A 23,616-nucleotide genomic window follows, 5' to 3' on the forward strand; every position below is an offset into this window, starting at 1 on the left:
TTACCTAAGTATCTGGATATTTTCATTAAGCTACACAGGTATGGAATGAATCAAATTTTTTTGTTTGAATTTTTAAACTAATTTTTTCAGTATTACTTTTTCACTGCACTATACATAAAGGGTATGTGGTATGTGTATGTGTAAAGGAGAGAAAATGTCTATCTTAATTCAAATAAAATAGCAATATTAAAGATTAATGGGATTAATTTCCGTTTGGGCTTTAACAAAATAAATATTTTATTAAAATATTACAATCTTGATCGAAATCATAGTGTCTTATTAAATATATCCAAAGTCCAGAGGAAAGTAACCAGGAATGGTTAAAGACCTTGAGACTATGTCATGTAAGTACTGGATGCCTGGAGCAGAGAAAATTTTAAGTGGATGGGATGGTTGTCTTCCAGTATCTGAATAATTATCATGTGAAAGCTGAATTAGATGTGTTCCGTTTATTTGGCTCCAGCAACCATAACAGGAACTAAGTGCAGAAGTTTCAAAGAAATGAACAAATTTAGTTTTTTGTCAGGGAAAACAAATTTCCTAATACTAAGAGAGGTCCAAAAATAGAATAGTCTTGTCTCACAAAATGATTGGATATTTTCCCCCACTCCCTAGACATCTTTAAGCAGAGGTTAGGTGACCACTTTTTCATTGTATTATGGTGGTAATTCTTTTCAGATGAAGGTTTTACTAGATAACATTTGAGGGCCTTTCTAATACAGAAGTTGCGATTCTATATCTAAATGTTTCATTTTTACTTTAAAAAATATCATTATGCTCTAGGAAAAGGTACATCTATATACACAGTGCATTTTTTTCTATAGGTATACAACAAATTTTGAAAGAAAATTAATTTTGGATTCTTTTTCCTCTCTAACATCAAACTGAAATTTAGGTGTTATATTAGAAGACAGGAAAAAAATAATAAATGTATCTTATCACATAACAGATATAATGAATATTATTTTGATGCCATTAAAAAGGTTAGCAATTTTTTTCATCTTATCTATTATTAGTACATTTTTTGGGCAATTATATGAACATTTTTCAGAATATTGGACAGATTAGTATATTTTTAATATGTTTTACTGGATTTCTTAAAAGTCTATTTCATACACGCAAATTTTAAAAATGTAAACAATGTTAAAAAGTATTTTCCAAAAATATTAGGTCATTTTACCTACCTTTATGTTTCAATTACATGTGATTTTATAGCTAGTGTAGTATTAACTACACTCTCTGCATTTAGTTGGTAGTCTTCAAAAGCTGCTATGGCAAAACAATTCATCACCACATGGCCAACTTAGCAATGAACCTTCCAGAGCTTAACTAGACTATTTCTGAGACAAGACCTATCTGATGTTCTTCCAGCTGGTTAGCATATGCCAGCATTTGCAGCCTACTACTTTGACCACCTTTCAGAAGTCTCTAACATGCCACAATGAAACATTAGCACATTATGGACTAAATTACATTGTAATTTTTTAAAGTCAGCACTAGATTCTTGGTGATTTATTACCTCCAGTTAAAAACAGTATTATTTAAAGATGAAAGAGATCTGATTAAAGCATCGTATTCCTATCTTGAAGTATTACGAATTTGACTAAAATTATGTGGTCTATATAACTTTTTAATTGAGTATTTCTTTTTTTAACTCCTTAATGTTTTACATGTATTATGATTAATAATAAAGGAATAACTGCTTTGGCCATTTTCAAAGAGCTTATTTCTAAGACATTAAAAGTCACAATGCTCATAGGTATTCACTGTAGCCTATATTTTGTACTTTTTAAGCAAAATAGAAAAATATCATTGTTTATAAAAAACATATGATAAGTTATAGAGAAGAGGGAGTTTTGATGCAGTTGGGTAGTAGAGAATATTAGCTGAAAGAAAACAGAGCCTTTTTCTTGCCAAGTCATAAAGCTTACCACTTTTCCAGACGTGAACAAAATGTGAAAAATAATCAAGTCTTCCAGATGGGATCACAATACATAAGCATATGTTTCCTTTTTTTAGGAAATCTCAAGAAGAATGCATGCAATCAGCTACCACATGTGATATATCCTTAATAAACCCAAAGAAAACATATCCTTAAAGGCCCAAATTCCTGTGATCGTTTGTAAAATTAAAGTAAAAAGAAATTATTTGCTACTATTGAAAATAATGCTTCCATATCATCTAAACTGCAACCAATTTATATAAACCACTCCAATTTATTTAAAAGGCTCAGATTTAAGGTATGAGCTGAGATTTCTGTGAAAAAGAACTTTTATTTAATTATATCAGCTAATGATTATTTTCTTAATAGCTGGGGGACTAAAACTGTGGACACTACAAACACATCTAACTCTAAAGTAAGATCTAAGAAACAGAATGGGAACTTTAAAAACAGAACTTTCACTATACTTATGATGACATTTGTCCTTTCTATGATTTTTCAAAAGCAACCAACCCCTCCTAAAGATGTAAAATCATCCAAATGTCAATAAATTACTAACACATATTATCATTTGAAAGACAGTAGCAGTAAATCAAAATGAATGCGTACTTTCAGACATAACACTGAAGTCAGTTATTATAAATACATACATATATGTGTATGTGTGTATACATATATATTTAATAATCACTGGCATTGAAAATAAGCAGTGGGGAACAGGAGGAGAGTTTACAAACAAGCCAACAGGACCTTATGTTCAGTCAGTTTGGAACATAACAGAGATTCACAAAAAGCATACAGAAATGTAAATAACATTTATAAAAATGGAAATAAATAAAAAAGCATGAAGAGGCTATGCTCAATTAAATCAATTTTGCCAGAAAACAGGGAGTAATTAAATTGGCAAGATCTTAGTGTGGTTTAGTAGATAGGAGAGCTACCCTCAGAGATAGAAAGATCAAGATTTAAATCCTGCCTCTGAAATATAATGGCCATGTGACCCTGGGAAATCTATTTATCCTCTCATTGCCCAAGGCAATGCTCTAAGCCAGAGGTGTGAGACACAGGGCTAGCTAGACTGAAGGCAACATTGAGGCATACAGCCAGAACCAGACAAAAACATAACCAGAAATATTTAATTAAATAAAAATGTATATACGACATAGATAATGCTGATGTGGTTTTTAAAGTCAATATGCACAGACAGGGATCCTTATGTACTATTTAATGGCTGACCCTGTTTCTATTTGAATTTGACACTACTGCTCTTAAGAACATTTTAGAGCAGTTGAGCATCTGCACTGGTAGAACCTCACCTGCGTTTCACTACACCAGGGAAATCACAGGAAAACAAAAGATTGAGGTGACTAAGTGGTACAGTGGATAGAGTGCTGGGCTTGGAGTCAGGAAGACCCAAGTTCAGTAATTTACTAGCTATGTGACTCTAGGCAAGTCACTTAAGTTATGCTTGCTTCAGTTTCCTCATCTGTAAAATGGGGATAAAAATAACATCAAACTCCTAGGTGAGTAACAAATGGTGAGGAGCAAATGAGATAATAATTGTAAAACACTAAGCACAGTGTCTGGCACATAATTAGGTGCTATATCATTGTTAGTTATTATTATTATTATTATTAAATACATTGAATTAAAGATAAGTTTTTATAAGTTACAAAGGCAAAAGAGTCAATTTAATATGACATTCTTGTTTTAGGGATTAATGTAAAAAAAGTGCTTGAGGAAGAAAGTTGAAGAATCTAGTAGGAAGAACAGAAAAGGAGAATCTGACAGTAGAAAAGACTAGGGAAAAAAGCAGAGGAGCAGAAGGGCTAGAGTCCACATGTGAGGTCATAAAAATGTAAACGAGGGTGGTATCTGGGTAAATAAAAACCAGGAACCATTGTGGTGAAAAAGCCAGTAGAGCCTGATGATGACAAATATAAAGACACTTTGCTTTTTGTTTACTTCTAGAAGAAAATTTGGCTTATAGAGCAAAATGTTGCCTCCAAAAAGGCACTGCACATGAACATGCTAACATCATAAAAAGATTCCTTGACAGGTTAAGAAACAGGAATCTGTTTAATGATTCCAATTGCTAACATCCCATGACACACAAAACAGGCAGACAAACAGTATGGTACATTAGAAAGGGCCCTGGATCTGAAATCACAGGTCCTAGTTCTAATCAGCTTCTCAGGACCCAAGTTTGAATATGCTTTTGGGTAAAGTCACTTCACATCTCTGTGTCTCAATCTTCTCATCTCTAACATGAGGGTAGAGGGCCTTTTAAGGTTCCTTCTGATTTTAAACCAAGGAATCTATGATCTTCCAGGACCTACTTTATCTACCTTCATTTAATTACTGTGGTCATCATATCCTGTTACTCTCCACACACACACAAATCCTTTCCTACCTCTATTTAATGCTTAAGGTGATCTGAAAGGGGTGAAGGTAGAAATATAAATATACCTGTAGATCTAAAAGCTGGAAGGAATCTTAGAGGCCTATACAAATAGTGTCAGGGGTGAGATCATTTTCACTGAAAAATCTGCCATGTGGGACATAGAATTATAGCAGATAGTGATTATTCTATCATTTGTAGGTTTCTAATGTCACAGTTTATATGAAGTATTCCATTATAAACATCCCCTTGTCTGTCCTTTACACTTTTTAGTACTACTAGAGGTCCTCCTCTGAAGATGATTGTTATTTAAAGTGAACCTAGTCAAAATGGTGAATGATTTTTCATAGTATATAACTAAAAAGATTAATTAGGAATTCAGTTTGAGCAAATACAAACACACGTAACAGTTTTAGCAAAATTTCGAATATAACTGCATGTATGCACTGAATTCTAAACACCAGTCTTGATTTTGGAGGAGAATGATTTTTTTGATAAAATGTAATACATGTTTGAATTTCACTGGGAACTTATGAAGGTTTTGCTATTGCAAAACAATTTGTAGGTTATATCAATTTTCTCAAGAGTCATTCTTAATTCAAAAAAACTCTATTTGTTGTTCCTATCTACACTCAGGGTGAAAATGGGTGGGCACAGGCTTTAGTACTAATCAGAGAGAAGTATTTGAGTTCACTAGTGAAAATTTTGTGGTTGTAATCACTTTTTCTTCCTTAGACACCTAAGGAATGCTCCTAAGACACCACCATGCCACAGAGCCTTAGAGCCATGGAGTCATAGACAGAAAGTTAACCTCTGGGTCAGGAGGATCAGGGCTCAAGGTGCACTAGTTAGTCAAGAAGTATTTATTAAGCATCTGTTAAACATATTGGCTATATGATATTGCTGGCTGAAGATCTGAAGCCCATGTGACTTGACTATAAAATGAAGGACAGATGTTGATCTACACTGGTAAAATGAGTTTCCTCATTGGGAATTCTCTACCCCATAGAAATCACAGGTCCAAACCAAAACAAAACTATAGCCTGTGGGAACTGAGATAATGAATTTTCCACTAACATGGACCCCCCTAAACCTTTTCCTGCTTAAAATCAACATCAGATAGTTATGTAATTTACTGTTTCAATTTAAAATGATCCATACATCCCTACTAGGTGCTGGGGGCACAAATACATGATGCAACCCTTACAAGAAGCTTAAATTTAATGGGGAAAATAATGGCAAGCATGTGAATAAGTATATGTAGAATAAATGTGAAGTAAATAAATACAAAGGTAGCTTAAGAGAGAGGGCACTGTCAGTTGGGGAGAATCAGGAAAGGTTTCCTGTAGATAAGACGACAAGGTTATGTTCTTGAAGGAAAAAAAAAATGTGAGCAAATTATTCCAAAATCTAGTAGGACTCAGTTAAATGTGACTGTCCCAATGATACTTACCGCCCTAGCAGAGTCTCCAAAGTCTATCTTTAATCTCCCCATTGCCCTAATAATAGCAATAATTGACTGAATGGTGTTGCTGTAAACAACTGCTTTATATTGTTTACATTCTTCTTCTGAATAACCAGCTTCATGGATAATTCTAAGAAAGAAGGAAAAATAAAAATTTATTTGTCTTACCAGAAAGACATGTTCTAACTAGAAATCTCACAATGATTCTTAATTTCACTTACTTCATTTGTTTTACAATTGTGCTTTTCCCTGATTCACCAGCTCCTAAAAAATGAAGAGAGACAGTTAAGAACCTTTGAACAACATCATTTATTACAAGTTATTAAGTTTTTTTAATCTTTGATTTCAGAAAGCACTTCTATCTTTGAGAAAGCTCTCATGAAATAGGCCATTTTAAATTAGTTCAAGAAAGGAAAGAAGAGAGGAAGTCTTTTTAAATATATAATTCTAAATTATCCCTATCTATACTTCCCCCAAAATGCTGTTTCTATGTCAATTTTTTTTTAGTGTATTATCTGTAACTGAGTAGAAGCATAGTAAATAGAAGGCAAACCTCAAACCAGGAACACATCCTGGCCATGTGATCCAAGGCAAATGACTCGAACCCTGAGTGCTCTAGGGAACTCTCTTAAGATTATAAATCATAAAAAGTGTGCTGACCTGTATTGGTAGAATGAGTTTCCACATCTGGGAGTGAGTTACACCACTGTAATCATATCACTATTTTATTTGCATTTATATTTCCCAAGTTATCTTAATCTTATGTAATCTATAGAGTTACTCAGGGAGGGGAAGGGAACAGAATACTGGAAAAAAAGGAAGTGGAAAAACAGGAAGATTTTACTGCAACTTAAAACTTCCCCATCAGTTAGGACTACCAAAAAATGTTTGGCTAAATAAGTAGGAGGCAATATTTCTCTGCTATTCTAGGATTTTAAAGTTGCTCCCTGAAAAAAAATTATTTTGTTATTACATATCCCAATACTGACAATTTTTAAAAATACACTTTAAAATGACTCTCATTTTATAATTTCAAATCTACATTTCTCTCTGCTAGTTAAGGTGTTCTTAGATGCTGTTTACTAACTGTCCACTCCCCTTCATTATTATCCTTAACTTATATCGATATAACTTAAAAAATAAATTATATGGTTGTGGATACAATCAAATACAAGAGACTGCTGCGCATTTAGTCCTGTCAACAGATTTGAGTAGAGGGAGAGAGGAAGAGAGGGTCATTTATTAAGTATTCCTGTCATGCTAGGCATCCTTTTTGTGGTTTTCTTGGAATTTATAACTTGGAATGAGGGGAGGGTGCCTTCTCGCAGAGGGAATAAAACTTTGATAAAAATACAGAAGGGGAAGAAAATGTGCTGATGCTGGGCTGATTTCTACAGCAGTATTTGGCATGTTCATAAGAAGAAAACAAGAAAAAAAAGAGAGCTGAGGCTAGAAAACTGGACCCAAACAACCAAACTGCTCCTCAGGGTATATATAAGCAAGTGCTGTACAAAACAGTTCTCTGATCATCTTTACTAAATCCTCTCGATTGTATAAGGCTTAATTATCTAGTTTGTGGCTCACACTGGCTTCCTTTTTTGCCATTCCGTTAAAATGGTGAAGAGAAAGCTCAACTCATGAAAAGGCAACGGAGTCAAGAGTTGACAAAATAAGCGGGGGGGTGGGTAAAAGGGGAGTTGCAGCTATGTGCTAAAATTGGGTTTGGGATTAACTGGGGATTTAATTATCCATGGTATCCCAGGCCTATACTGTTGCAAATAATTTACAGCTGATGTGAATGCCTGGAAAAAAATTGTCATTCAATAATTTAAGAAATTAAACTCAACATTCAGTCCCCATGAAAAAGGGAAAAAAATAAACAGCCAAGAACTAGATACACAACAATGGCATTTACAGTCTGAGCTTTCTAGGGTATGTGCCAATGTACACAGTTCCAAGATAAACACCCCATTACTTATTAATCAATAATAGTGTACTTGGCACTGTGAAAATCACAATCTGAGTCTTTACAACTTAGTGAAGATAACTGTTTTTCAGCATTTTAGGACTAAACAACTTTAGCAACCCATCATGATCAGCTTTTATCGAGGGGCATACATAATAATGCGTCTTCCTGTGTTTTCCCAACATTTCTGGTACTTTCTGGCTAGTATTCTGTCACATCGTTAAAACATTCAGACAGTAATATCAAATATTGGTGAACCACTGCAGAAATAAACCCTGAAATCTATAATTAACTCAAAGGCTCCCATATCCGCTATTGTGGGGTAGATACCCCCTGTGGAAGCCATGTATACCACTGCACGGGTAAAGGATTACTTTAGGTATTCATGTCCAAAAAGATGCTGTTAAGACCTTCCACAGAAAGAATCATTCCTTAGTGGCAGAAATTTTCTTTAAAACTTAATTCCCTCCTTACCTATGAAGGTGATATGTGACACTAACTACTTTACTGGACCTGTCAAACATGTAGAGTGTCTCTGTATACTTTACAGCCCCAAAGCATGACAATTAATTTTTCAGTAAAAAGTGGGACATCACTTTAATTTTACTTTCCTCTAATTTAGTAAAGTATTAGGTTACTTGATGAAGTATGTTTATTTTTCTATGGAATAGATAACCACAGGCATTAATCCTTTGCGCCCTTTTCTAAATATCTTTCTTTTAATCAATCTTACTGACAGTCTTGTGTTGATCTCATGATAGCAATCTTCTAAATGCTATTAATAAAAGCTCTGAAACGGCACTTTCTGATACATTAGGTAACAAAACAGAAAATAACAGGTTAAACCCAAATTATTAATGTCCCAACTTTTGGGAATGTAGTGAAAAGATAGGAAAAATACTCTAGGTCATAAAGTGAATGATTTTCTAAGAGATTTTTTGCTTAACTTTTCTTCAAGGACACATTCACATGACTGACCTTGTTTCCTGAGACTATGGGCAGCTTAATGTTGTAAAATTAACTATTATTCAAGTATCAATCAAATCTACTTGTGAAAACACTCTTTTCTCTCTCATTTACCTATTTCAGGTAAGAAATTAAAATCTGGGCTCAGAATTATCATGCAAAGCAAATTGAAATATAATGAAATTAATCTACTATTCCAATTTAAAGCTATATCATGTAGCCAAACCATCAATTTTACTAATCCATATGTAGATACAAGTAAATTTGAATATATGCATATATGCAGATAACATTTTAAGTAGCTTTTCAATAATGAATCCATAATATGAACATTTGATTTTGGAACCCTTAAAAATGCCCAGCTTCCCTTATCCACTACTTGCATAAAGGATAGAAAAGAGTGATTCACTAAGGGATGGCTATCATAACATTACAATGATAAAATGCATACCCTTGTGTGAAGATTACCCTCTAACTAACTTCCCTATTAGACTAGCTCATGCCTTTCTTACCCTGGAAGAAGGAAGAAAGGAATGGAATAATTCAGGGTATATCCAGGTAAACCTTTTGATTTTAAAGGCTTTTTTTTACAGCTTTGCTAAAGGAAAAAGAAGATAACTCAATTCAAACCCAATAAAATGAAACCAAGTTGTAGACCTCAAAATTCCTTCTTTTCCAGTTTCTATTCAGTCTTAAGGAGACTGCAAAGAAATAACAGAGGCTGACACTGTTTCTGTTCTGCTTTATTTTAAGGTCACTTTCTGAAGTTTAGCTACCTATGAATAAGTAAAATCACAGACACTGTTCCCAAAAAAGTCCATATCAACTTCAATTTTTTATTTTCAATGTGACATATTGAATAGGGTTGGTCTAAGAAACAGGAAGGGGTGGGTTTAAAGTCTACCTCTCACACATACTGGCTTTGTGACCCCGGCAAATCACCTAATTTCTCAGTGTTTTCGGCAACTCTAAGAATCTAAGTTGCTGGGGAATAACTTTTTTATTTTTAAATCAGGTCCTTTAAGGTAATACTATGGGAAGATCTCAATAAAGTTTTCTATATTTTCCTAAATACACAGAGGAAGATAACACTGGCATGCTTCAAAGGCTTCAATTAGTATGTCTGACTAATGGTTGTTGTTTATCACTGAATGGACATTGCCTCAATGAAACTGAGACCTATTAAAGACCTGTTAAAAAGGCCAAGGTCCACTGCATCCTGGGCCATCTCTAGTCATCTTGATCTGTATCTCACCACTGGACCCAGATGGCTCCAGAGAAGAAAGGGAGGCTGGTGACTGCAGAGTTTCTCACTTAAATTCAATTGACTTGCACGTCATGGCATCACCTCTCAGATGTCATGGTCCATTTCGAGAATGAAGGGCAAATAACAACCACCACCCTGACTAATGGTGCAATAATGCAAAACTAAGGCGTTACTAAACCTTGGATACTTAAAAAAAAAAAAAGCTTACTAATAGTAAGAGTGGTCCTTAATTATTTCACATCTTTTAATCAAGACAAGATAGATAAGTTAAAAACTCTTTTCCCAAAAAACAAATGTATTGGATATATGGTGGTAGTACACATTATAGCTACAACTATAAGATGAATCCAAATAAAAGCTCAAACACTTATGGAATAGATTTTGGGAGAAGAATGAAAGGAGTTTATATCCCCCTTTCAAGTTCATATCAACTCTTTCAAGCAGATCTGGTACATGTCTATAAAAACAGCCTTAGAGAGTTGCAGAGGACACAAAGTGGTTAAAGGATTTGCTCGTTATCACATAGTCCTGATCTGTCAGAGGTAGGACTTGAATTCAGGGATTTGAATTTTTTTTGAATTGATTGAAATCAAGGATTTCAAGGCCAGTCCTTTCCTCCATTATGATGGTTTAAAATGAATATTACTTAAACACTAATATACTGTTGATAGAACAGTGAATTATCCTCAATTGTCAGAAAAGTAATTTTGAACTATGAAACCAAAGTCACTAAATTGTGTGTTTTTTTCTTAGCAATACTACTATTACTACTACATTTCTACATTAAAAAGTAAAAACAAAAACCAAGAAAATCCCCAAGCAAACCAGGAATCCAAAGGGGTGCCAATCAAATCAGGAATGACTGAACAAACTCTGATATATAAATGTAATATAGTGTTACTGCAACATAATAAATAATGAAATTAATAGTTTTAGAGAAACCCAGAAAAACTTGCATGGACGAATACAGAGTGATATGAGCAGGAGCAGAACAACATAAATAATAAAACTGAAAAGAAAACAACACACGCCTGTAATCATTACTACTGGGGAAGCAGAGGCTGGCAGACTGCTTGTACTGAGGAATTCTGAGATAATAGCATGTTCAACCAACTGGGTCTCCACAGTAAGTCTCTAAAGAATATGGTGACTCTCTTGCTCTTTGAAGTCATTAAGTTACCCATGGAGGGGGAAAAGGTTGGAAATGCAGAACTTCAAAACCACTGCTCCAGTCACTAGTGGCACTGGCCTTGTGGGTGGCTTTTGTACCAATCTAGGAGCAGCAGAGATATTGCAAAAACATTAAGAATTATGAGCAATATATCAACCAACAATGATTTCAAAGGACTAAAGTTGAAGCATGCTCCCCTTCTTCATGACAGAGGGTAAAGGAATGAAAGTTGGCTAATATGTCAATTTGTTTTGCTTGAATACATATTTGTTACAAGGGCTGGGTTTTGTTGCATTTTTCAACTGGGGTGAAAGGTAGCAGAGAGAGGAAGTATGGTGATAGGGCTACCTGATCTCCCTCCCAGCACCCCAAAGAAGATCACTGAAATATTTTTCATTTATAACAATGAAGAAAACAGAAGGAAAGCCAGAAGGAATTCAGATAAGCAAAACACCTTTAAAATTACACGTATTTATCATGTATTTTAAAGGAAAAGCACAGATTTGTAGCTTTGCCTTTGATCTTTTTCTGTTCTTTCATATATAAAAATGCTCATTTTATTATGTATTTAAATTGGGAATTTTAAAAAACAAAAAATAATTTTTTAAAGTCCCCAAACTAATTTGGTCAAGAAATATTTCTAAATTTGAAGCATACTGACTGAATCCACAATGAAGAGCTCCACATTCAAGGTCACCTGTCACTGTAAGGGAGATGGTACCATAATGGTGCATCAGTCGGGGGCAGGACAGAATTATGATAAAAGCAGAAAACAGTGGATTGAAAAATTAAACCAAAAGACAAGTCAGGGTTACAGTAATCCCTGTTTTATGCTGCTCACTTTTTTAGGGAAACTTAGGGAAAGAGATAAAAGACCAATGTTAAGGAATTGTTCTTCAGTACAATTCCTAGCTAGGGCAGACTTTTAGACTAGACCTGTGTTGGGGTCTCTTTTTCCTAGGGCTGCTACTTCCCTTCTCAGAAGGCAATGTTAGATGGTAAGTTGCTGAGTAACAACTACAGCTTAACAAGTCGGACCCCTTTATAGGTAAGAGGAATTTCTTTACAAATGGGAGGAGGCATATTTTAATAAAGGAATTACTATCATGAAAAAAGACCTCTGTGGATTGCCCAGATCACCAGAGCTCTATAGGAAACAAAAAGTGTGGAAAACAAAGATGAGGCAAATCATATTAAAATGAGCGAAAATGACTTTTCTACACTGTGCAATTGTAACTAAGTAGCCATTTTCACAAGTCAAAGATACATGCAATTGCAGAGAGCCTTATTGTTGATGTTCAGTGGTTTTTCAGCAGCATCTGACTCTTCGTGGCCCCATATGGTGTTTTCTTGAGCAAAGATACTGAATGGTTTGCCATTTCTTTCTTCAGCTCATTTTACAGATGAAGCAGAAGGAAATAGGGTTAAATGACTTGCCCAAGGTCACATAGAGCTAGTAAATGTCTGAGGCCAGATTTAACTCAGGAAGATAAGTCTTCCTGACTCTAGGTTTGGCATTCTATTCACTGCATCACTTAGCTGCCCACCGAACAGAGCCTAAAGAAATACAAAGGGTTTAAGAGTCAGAATCCTGCAGTGATAACACATACCAGACACTTCCCACCCCCACCACAAGTACATATACATTCCCTAGTCATTCAAACAACTAGTCGTACTCTGGGTCCTCCCTCTTCATGCTCCATCTGAAATCTGAAATTTTTTCAGGTGAGGGAACCACTGTCAGGTCAGGCAGCTCCCCACACCAGACACCATTTCTTCTCTGCCACCACCTCTTTCTTCCCCCTTAGGGGCATCTACTACATTAAGCTCTTCCCTTCTATGTTTCACTGTGAATAATCAATTCCATCTCAGGGACTCTCTTTCTCTCTCACACACATATATACATTAAAAAAAAATACAAGTCTTCTCCTATGTGTCTTCTAAAATTACTTTAGCAAAATTTCTTCCCTATTTCTCTCCCTCTAAATTTCCTTTATTTCATTTGAGTAAAAAAATTCTAATCATGAATGATTAATTTTAAAATAGTTCTAATAGCAAAATACTTTTATCTAAGATAAGGAAAGTTATAAGGGGGAGGAGAGGAAATCCAAGCTTACTAATTCCAAGAGTCCATTCAAAATATTCTCAAAAATCTCCATCTACCCTTTTTATCTTCATAAGTAAGTGTCTTCCCCCAAAACTGTCAACATTCAGATTCTTGAAAAGGTTCTTTCTTTTTCTGTTTTAACCACTTGGACATGAAAAATATGTAGTTCTCTATTATGTTTAATTGAAAATTTATAGCATCTCAAATACATTACTGATAAAAAAAACTATTTGCAGGATACCAATTGGATTTTAATTGCCTTTAATTACCTGTGAATATATTTCCCCATAGCAACAACATTAACATAATATATAATCGAAGACTGCCTGAATATATATCTCAAGAAAATACAGAAACCAGGATGCCAATGTATCATCAGAATCATGAAGCACATAAACTTACAGGAGCATAGAACTTAAAACATAAACTTTTTTCTTTTCTTTTTTTTAATGGGAGAGAGCTAAGACTAGGACTCCCTACATCGCTTAGGCTGGAAGTTCTGGCTAGTTCCAATACTGATCAGTCACAAAGCTTTAACCTATTCTGTTATTAGGAAATGGGATGACTTATTTGTCCCTCCTTAGACAACCTGGTGACCCTCTAGAGGCTCACCATATTGGTGCTTGACTTAATATACAACTAATGGCTTTTAGCCCTACTTAAGCTTAGAACTCCTGAACGCTAGCAATTTGTCAGCCTTAGTCTCGCAGCAGCAAGGACCACAGATGTGTACCAACACAATAATTTCACTGCTGAAACAGAAATAAATGCCTAAGGAAGCAATGCGATGAAAGCTAAATGCTGTCATTTCTTTTTTTATTTTAAAAGACTAAAACAATCATGATAGATGGCAGATAAAACTTGGGAAACCAGTAATAAGCAAACTAAACTAAGGAAGCAAAACAAAATTAATCATCATGAACACTTTGGTATATTATACCTATTATCAAAATTAAATTATTGGGTACTTTCTGATTTTTATTTTTCATTAAACTGTTAATATGTAATTGAAGAAGAGATTAAATAGACAAATTATTTAAAATTATACAGGGCAGGGGGAATAGGAAGGTTCATTCAAGATCTAAATCTATGATCTAAAGAATAACTTTGTGAGGAGAACAGTACCCCAACTTCTTCTCACAGTTACAAGGAATGACAGTAATGTATTCCTGTGTTAGTTTCTACCAGTGTCCTAACAGGTGTGGTCAAGGTGAAAGTAAAAAGTACATACAGTTTGTATATATAATCTTTATGACTATCTTGGAAACTATGTGACAGAGGATTTGAAATTCCCATTTAAAAAGTCTGGGCAAAGACCCTTTAATTGTTAACTATGGCTGTCCAAAGAAGTATAAGGTGTTCTAAGAGTAAATTGATGTATCAAATGTCAGGTAGTCCTGATACAGTGAAAGCAGTTCTACTTATAATTTAGCATAAATTAAGAAGGCAGGAGAATGTGAAGGAAGTGAAACACGCTGAATAATCCTTTACTTTGAAAAGGCTTATCTGTAGGAAAAACACAACTATCAAAAGCCAATGGTTTTCTGATCATCTATTATAGAAGCACTAAAGTCAACATATTAATTTGAAAGCCCTGTTTGTTAACAGGGAAATTTATCAAATGGAAAACCAATGTATTAATATAAACTTGCTTGGTCAGAATTTTTTCCACCCTAAATACACAAACATTCAAATCACTGCCATCCTAATTATGAATTGAGCAAATATGCTGCTAATTAAATCATAACTAATGTTTATTATAGCCACAACATTAGATTTGAGTTGTGCTCCTCTGTAGAATGCTATAGATAATAATAATGTAAACAGCATATCTGTGCTTATTTATATAAGGAATATAATTTTTACCTTCAATATATCATATTTTACCATCATATCTTAACTTTTTCTAATGTTGATCATACATTATGATTTGACATAAAGCCAGTGTCAGGAGTACAAACCTCGATGATAATATATCTCCCTATGATAATATGCCTCCCTCTCCCCCAAGAAGTTATAATCAAATTTGTGACACATCGTAGCAGTGAAATTAGAAACTTCCTATAATTCTGGCAAGGTTTATATCAAAGATAATTTAAATATGTTGTTAGTAATGTAATGTTTAAAAAGAAGGAAAAAAAAGGACAGGATTCTCAATTGAGAACTAGTTAGAAAAGTATGCCAAAGTGCTGTCTTATCCGCAGGAGAAATAGCTACCTAGAAGAAAACAGGAAAATAAATTGATGGATAGTGATAGAACATATAAAGACCTAACAAGTATATGGAGCTGTTAACAAATAAAATATTCTCATCCCTCTAAATATACACCCTCTAAAATGACAAGAATATCATTGAAAAATTATAATAGATATAAAATGCAGAAACACTGAAGTATTTAGACTGTTTATGAACACTTTTACTTATTATTAGTCTTTTACTTATTAGGTTAAAATATGAGCCCTATAAAATATTCCCATTCTACTGGTTACACCTAAAGGAATCTATTTTTTGTTTAATACATTTTATTTCACTAGATATTCCCAAATACATGTAAAAAAACATTCATTTCCCCAAAAATAATTAGTTCCAACTTCTTTCCATCCCTCCTGTCCCTATCTCCTCAAAAAGCTAGTGATTTGATATTGATTATACATATATGAAGTCATGCAAAACATATTTCCAGATTAGCCATGATGCAGAATAAAACAGACAAAAAAAAAGAAAGGAAGCTAAAAAAACTAAACATGTTTTAATCTGCATTAAGAGTTTATCCATTCTCTCTCTGGAGGTAGACAGAATTTTTCATCACGGGTCCTTTGGAAATGTCTTGGATCAAGACAATGATCTTGTCTTGAGCAGTTAAGCCTTTCACAGTTGATCATCCCTAAGATACTGTTGTTTTTTTTTTTAATTTTTATTATCTTATTATTTATTTATTTATATTGTACAATATTTCCCTGCTCACCTCACTTTGCATGAGTTCACATAAATCTTCCCAGGTTTTTCTGAACCATCCTGCTCATCATTTCTTACAGCTCACAGCATTCCACCATATTCCTATACCACAGTTTGTACAGCCATTCCCTAACTGATTTCCAATTCGCTGCCACCACAAAATATAAACATATTTGTAGGAATGAATATAAACATTTTTGCTATGAATGTTTTTGTACAAATAGGTCCTTTTCTTTTTTCTTTGATTTCTTTGGCATATAAATGTAGTGATGGTATTGCTGGGTCAAAGGCTATGCATAGTTTAATAACTGTTTGGACATAGTTACAAATTGTTCTCCAGAATGGTTGGACTAGATAACAAATCCACCCACACTGCATTAATATCCCAATTTTTCACACCCCTTCAGCTTTTGTCATTTTTCTTTTCTTTTCAGGTTAGCCAGTTTGATAGATGTGAGATAATATCTCAGACTTGTTTTAATTTGCATTTCTCTAATCAGTAGTTATTTAGATTTTTTTTGTCCTCTTGTGACTACTGATAGCTTTGATTTCTTCTGCTAAAAACTGCCAGTTATCATATGCTTCTGATCACTTATCAACTGAGGAATGGTTAGTATTTTTTTTATAAATTTGATTCTGTTCCCCACATATTTGAGAAATGAGGACTTTATCAGAACTTGCAGTAAAAATTTCCCCCAGTTTCCTGCTTTCCTTCTAATTCTGGATGCATCAGTTTTATTTGTGCAAATGCTTTTTAATTTCATGTAATCAAAATTATCTATTTTACTTCCTTTGATCTAATGTCTTGTTTGGTGATAACCTCTTCCCTTATCCATAGATCTGAGAGGTATACTTTCCCTTGCTTCTTTAATTTACTTATGATATCACCTTTTATGTCTAAATTATTTGTACCTTTTCAGCATACAGTGTGAGATATCTGTCCTGACCCTATTGCTTTCAAACTGCTTTCTAGTTCTCTCAGCAATTTTTGTCAAAGTCCTTACCCCAAAAGCTTGTATCTTTGGGTTTATTCAAAAAGAGATTACTATGGTCATTTACCACTACATATTATCAATATACTCTATTCCACTGATCCATCCCTCTATTTCTTTTTTTTTTTTTAAGCAAGTGGGGTTAACTAACTTGCTCAAGGTTACACGGCCAGTTATTATTTCTGGGTGTGGTGCTGAGTATCTGAGCCCAGATTTGATCCAGGTCATCCCAACACTGGAGCCGGTGCTCTTACTCGCTGAGCCACCTGGCCACCCCTAAGCAATCGGGGTTAAGTAACTTGCTCAAGGTTACACGGCCAGGTGTTTCTGGGTGGGTGCTAAGTGTCTGAGCCTGGGATTCTATCTCCAGGTCTTCTCAACACTGGAGCCGGTGCTCTTACTTGCTGTGCTACCTGGCCGCCCCTATCCCTCTATTTCTTAACCAGTAACAGGTTGTTTTCATGATTACTGGTTTGTAACATAATTTTAAAATCTGGAGCTATTATGCCACCTTCCTTCACATTTTTTGGTGATCTTTGTTCTTTCAGAGGAATTTTGTTATTATTTTTTCTAGCTCTATAAAATGATTCTTTGACAGTTTGGTTGCTATGAAACTGAATAAGTAAATTAACTAGGTACAATTGTCCCTTTAATTGGTTCAGCCTACCTGTGTGCAGTTAATATTTCTCCAGTTCTTTAGATCTGTCTTTATTTGTGCAAAACGTGTGTTGTAATTGTGTTCATACAGTCCCTGGTTTGTCTTGGCAGGCAGATTCCCAAGTATTTTATATTGTCTTCAGTTATTTTAAATAGTACTTCTCTGTCTCTTAGTGTTGGGTTTTACTGGTAGTATAAGGAATATTGATGATTCATGTGGGTTTATTTTATATCCTGTAACTTTCCTAAAGCTGTTAACAATTGTGACTATTTTTAGTTGAATTTCTATAGTTTTCCAAATATACTATCATGTCATCTTCAAAGAGTTATTGTTTTGTTTCTTCATTGCCTGTTTTTACTGATTTAATGTCTTTTTTTTAGTTTCACGGCTATGAATAGCATCATTAGTACACTACTGAATAGTGAGGGTAATAGACATCCTTACTTCACCCCTGATTTTATTGGAAAGACTTCAATTTTATTCCCATTGCACATAATGTTTGCACTTGGTTTTAGATGGATACTACTTATTTTAAGAAAGGCTCCATTTATCTCTATGCTTTCTAATATTGTATGGATGTTGTATTTTCTCAAAGGCTTTTTCTACTTCTGATATAATGTTATGGGAATGGGAATCTGAAGATCTTCCCTGCCCCTAGGCCCCTTGATAGGCCTAAGTGACTATGAGAACCTTCCCTGATTTGAAAATATACTCTGCCCCCTAATAGGCTGAATGTGGTCACATGGAACCTGTAGTGCAAGGCTTGTTTTTCAGGAATTCCCACATTAATAAATATGGGTAGTATTTATTAATACTATTTTTATTAATAAAATACTATTTATTAATGTATTTATTGATAAACACTTATTATTGCAGTAAAAATTTCCTACAAAAAAGCATTTGCACAAATAAAACTGATGCATTCACAATTAGAAGGAAAACAGGAAACTGGGGGAAATTTTTACTGCAATGATAATTTATTAATAAATAGTATTTTTTATTAATAAAATATTAATAAATACATTACTTTGTGATTGGGCAGTGGGTCAAGAGGTCCTCTGACCCAGGAGAAGGCTATATATATATCTTGATGTGAGGTTTTGCTTTGGGGCTCACTTTGAGAAGAGTTGTGTGATTTAACCAGACAAGATTCTGGGCAGCCATTGAGCCCCCTGGCTTTGAAAACCCAGATGTTGGTGCTTCCCTTTCTCATAATTGACTAGGTATAGATGTAATGGTCAGACAGGTGGAAGCCTGTCTGCTGATCTGTTTCTCTGTCTGCTTGTAACTTCTGCTTATAACTTCTGTTGCTATTCTCTGAAGTTCAGAGTGCTGACTTTCTCCCCCGAACTAGGTAAATGATATATGTTTGTTTGATTAAAGTAAGATTGTTAACCCATTTTGAGTTGCTTTCCTTTAGAAAAGCAAATCTAGGAACCTGTGCTAGCAGCCATCCTGAGTATGCTAGGGTACTTGCTTCTACATATAATCATATGATTTTTGTTGTTTTTGTTATTGATATGATCAATTATGCTGGCAATTTTTTCTTAATCATCCTTATTTCCTAATAATAAACTTGCTAGTAGTTTACTAATATTTCATAATGTTCCTAAAACATTTCAGCATAATGCTCATTCCTAAAATAAAATAGTAATTTTCCTAATACTAGATTTCCTAATAAATCTCACCTGGTCATAGAGTTTGATATTTGTGACATGTTGCTGTAATGTCCTTGCTAATATTTTATTTAAAATTTCTACAGTAATATTCTTTATAAAAATTGTCACACACTTTCTTTCTCTGTTTTTATTCTTCCTGGTTTGGGTATCTAAACCATGTTTGTATCATAAAAGGAACTTGGTAGGATTCCTTTATTTATTTTTTTTCAAATCTAGAACCATCACTAGCTATCCTGACCTATATCTTGCCACTGGACTTTGAATGACTCTGGAGAAAAGAGTGATGATGATGGCTCTGCACGGCCCTGTCTCACTTAAATCCAATTCAATTGCAAGTCAAGACCTTCATCCTCCTGATGTCATTGGTCCTCTTCAAGAATGAAGAATGAAGGATGAATAACAACAAAAACAATTTTTTTTCAAATAGTTCATATAGTATTGGGATTGACTGTTCCTTAACTATTTGGCAGGATTCACTTACAAATCAATCCAGTCTTGCAAATTTTTCTTAGGGAGATCATTTATGAATTATTTAATCTTTGTAAATATTCATCTATTTCACTTTAGATTGTCAGTTTTAATGACACATAATTGAGCAAAATAGCTCCAAAAATTTCTTTAATTGCATCTTCACTGGTAGTGCTTTCACATTTTACATTTTTGATACCTGTAATTTGGTTTTCATTTTTCTTTTTTAAATCAAATTAACCAATTTGTTTCCATTTTTTTTTTAACAAAACCAGCTCTTATATTCATTTCTTAGTTCATTTTTTTTTTACTTTTAATTGTATAATCTCTCCTTTGATTTTGAAGATTTCCATTTTGGGGTTTAATTAGGGATTTAAAATGTGTTTTATTCTATTTTTAATAATAGTTTCAATTCACTAATCTGCTCATTTTCTCTTTTGCTTATATATGAATTCAGACACATAAATGTCCTTCTAAGTATTGCTTTGGCTGTATACTGCAAATTATGGAAGGTTGTCTCACTGCTGTCATTGACAATTTCTATGATTTGTTCTTCAGACCATTTATTCCAATTAATTTTTAATCTATGCTTCCATGGCCATTTATTAAATTAATTTTTTAAATTTCATCATTGTTTGAAAACAGTGAATTTACTATTTCTGTTATTCTGAATTTAGTTGTGAGGTTTTTATGCTCTAATACATGGTCAATTTTTGTGAAGGTTCAGCTGAAAAAGAAATACTCCTTTATATGACCATTCAGTTTTCTCCAGAGGTCTACCATAGCTAACTTTTCTAAGACTCTATTCATCTCCTTGACTTCTTTCCTATTTATGGTTAGATTTATCTAGCTCTGAGAGGTGAAAGGTGGGGTTCCTCCATAATGTCAGTTTACTATCTATTTCCTCCAATAGTTCATTGAACTTTTCTTTTAACACTTTGAATGCAAGGCCATTTGGTGCATACATATTTAGTACTGTTATTACTTCATTGTCCATGATTCATTTTAGCAAGATAGAGTTACCCTATTTATTAGTTTTAATTAAGTCTAGTTTTGTTTTTGCTTTGTCTAATATCGTAATTTCTATTTTTTTTTAAAACTTCAGCATAATAAATTCTACTTCAGCCCCTTATTTTGGGTGTTTATCTCTTCCAAGTGTGTTTCTTGGAAATAAAGTAAGGTAGGATTCTGGTTTCCAATCCATTCTGCAATCCATTTTTGTTTCATGAGTGAGTTCATCCCATTCACATTCAGTTATGATTACTAACTTTGCATTTTCCTCTGTCCTGTCCTCTTCTGTTTATCCTCCTCTTTTATCCTTTCCCTTCTCTAAAATCTGTTTTGCTTTTAACTACTGACTTATTTTATCCACCCTTCCTTTTATTATCCTTTTCTTTCTCTTATTTCCCTTTTGGGCAAGAGATTTATATGACAAATTAAGTATGTGTGTGTGTATATGTGCATGCATGTACATCTGTGCACATGCATGTATGCATGCACATATGTGTGTATTTTCCTCTTTTGAACCAATTTAGATGTGAGTCAGGTTCAAGTGTTGCCACCATTAACTATCTGTTTTCCCATCACTATAAAAGCTCTTTCTAGCATGCCTCTATGTGAGGTAATTTTCCTCATTCTTCCTCTCTCTTACCCTTCTGCCAGGGCATTGATTCACTTCTTAAAGAGGTCTATTCACTGAATGGGCAAAAGTGAGAACCTGAAAAATCTTTAGCTTAAAAGGGCTAAGATGGGGTAGCTAAGTGGCGTAGTGAATAGAGCACCAACCCTGGAGTCGGGAGGACCTGGGTTCAAATCCAGCCTCAGACACTTGATACCCTTACTAGCCATGTGACTTTGGGCAAGTCACTTAACCCTAACTGCCCTCAAAAAAAAAAAAAAAAAGAAAAAGGGCCAAGATCTCCCACTGCATACTGCACCATCTCCAGTTATCCTAATCAATATCTGGTCACTGGACCCAGATGGCTCTGAAGGAGAAAATGAGGCTGGTAACATCACATAGCCCTGCCTCATTCAAATCAAAGTCAGTTGCAAGTCATGTCATCATCTCCATGATGTCATGGTCCTCTTTGAGAATGAAGGACAAACTATAACCTGTGAGTAGTCTTGAATTGTCTGAATGGGGACCAGCTGGCCAGTTCCAATTGGGCAACTCCTCCCCTCCCCTTCTCTGTTCTTTCTTCTCCTCTTGTCTGAGGGTCTTCTGCATAAAAGGAAGGTAAATTTTGATGGCTGAAAGCTACCTAGCTAACTTGGGGTTTACTGGCTAGATTTCTTTCATCTCCTGAACTGGACAACAATAGGTCCGTGCCCCCAAACCACTTACTGTTCATTTTTGGGCTCTTCTGGCTCAGTGAAAGTAAATAGTACCCGGTTCTCTTTTGGCCAGCAATCCTGAGGGTCTTCTCTCCCAGTTTGATTTTTTTTAATTAAAGGGGCTATACCTTGACTCATTTCTTAAAGAGGCCTATTCACTGAATGGGCATTGCCTCACTCAAAGTGAGAACCTGAAAAGACCTTAGCTAAAAAGAACCAAGGTCTCCCACTGTATCCTGGGCCACTTCAGTCCTCCTGATAGTTATCTGGCCATTGGACCTAAATGACTCTGGAGGAGAAGAGAGGTCGGTGACATTGTACAGCCATCCCTCACTCAAATCAAAGTCAGCTGCGCAAGTCATATCACCACCTGACATTGTGGTCCTCTTTGAGAACAAAGAGCAAACCACACACATACTCACAATCACAATTTTGTCACCTATTCATTTTTTTGTATATCAATCCAATATAAGTGACTCATTCCGACAGCCTCTATGTAGAATTGCTCTAACAGCTTTAAAAAATGATTAAGTTCTTAGCATTTACATGTATTATTTTCCTATATAGAAAAATAAGGAGTTTAACATCATTGAGGCCCTTATGATTTCTCTTTCATGTTTATCTTTTTATGTTTCTTGGGTCTTGTATTTTAAAGTCAAATTTTCTATTCAGCTATGGTCTTTCATTAGGTATGCTTCAAAGTCCTCCATTCCATTAAATGTCCATTTTTGCCTCGAAGAATTATATTCAGTTTTCCTGGGTAGGTGGTTCTTGGTTCTAACTTCAGCATTTTTGCCTTCCACAATATCATAATCTAAGCCCTCCTCTCCTTTAACATAGCAACTGCTAAATCTTATGTGATCCTGTGACTCCATGGTATTTGAAGGGTTTGTTTCTGGATGCTTGAAGTATTTCCTCTTTGACATGGGAGTTCTGGAATTTGGCTACAATATTCCTGAGAGTTTTCATTTGGGGATCTCTTTCAAATAGTGATCAGTGCATTTTTTCAATTTCTATTTTATCCTCTGGTTTTATAACAGGATAGTTTTCCTTGATAATTTCTTGAAACATGATATATAGGTTCTTTTTTTGATCATGGCATCCTGGTAGCCCCCCAAAATTCTTAAATTCCTCTCTTTAATCTACTTTTTAGATCAGTTGTTTTTTTCCACTGAGTAATTTCACAATTTCTTCTATTTTTTCCTCATTCTTTTGACTTTGTTTTATTGCTTCTTGAAGTCTCGT

At 34.4% G+C, this 23,616-nt stretch overlaps 1 protein-coding gene across 1 annotated transcript in view; it reads right to left on the reverse strand.

Annotated features, from left to right (window-relative positions):
• LOC138176031 (guanine nucleotide-binding protein G(i) subunit alpha-1) overlaps positions 1 to 23,616 on the reverse strand; it is a 96,531-nt gene that overhangs the window by 26,241 nt on the left and 46,674 nt on the right. Inside the window, exons 2-3 of the mRNA XM_069106764.1 lie at positions 6,030 to 6,072; positions 5,797 to 5,938 (exon numbers count right to left, since the gene is read on the reverse strand). Of these exons, the coding sequence (XP_068962865.1) occupies positions 5,797 to 5,938; positions 6,030 to 6,072 (185 nt within the window). The remainder of the gene's footprint in view (positions 1 to 5,796; positions 5,939 to 6,029; positions 6,073 to 23,616) is intronic.

Source organism: Petaurus breviceps, unplaced genomic scaffold, assembly GCF_028583685.1.
Source record: "Petaurus breviceps papuanus isolate PSGF00001 unplaced genomic scaffold, PetGlider_PUasm1.0 80, whole genome shotgun sequence".
NCBI lineage: Eukaryota > Metazoa > Chordata > Mammalia > Diprotodontia > Petauridae > Petaurus > Petaurus breviceps.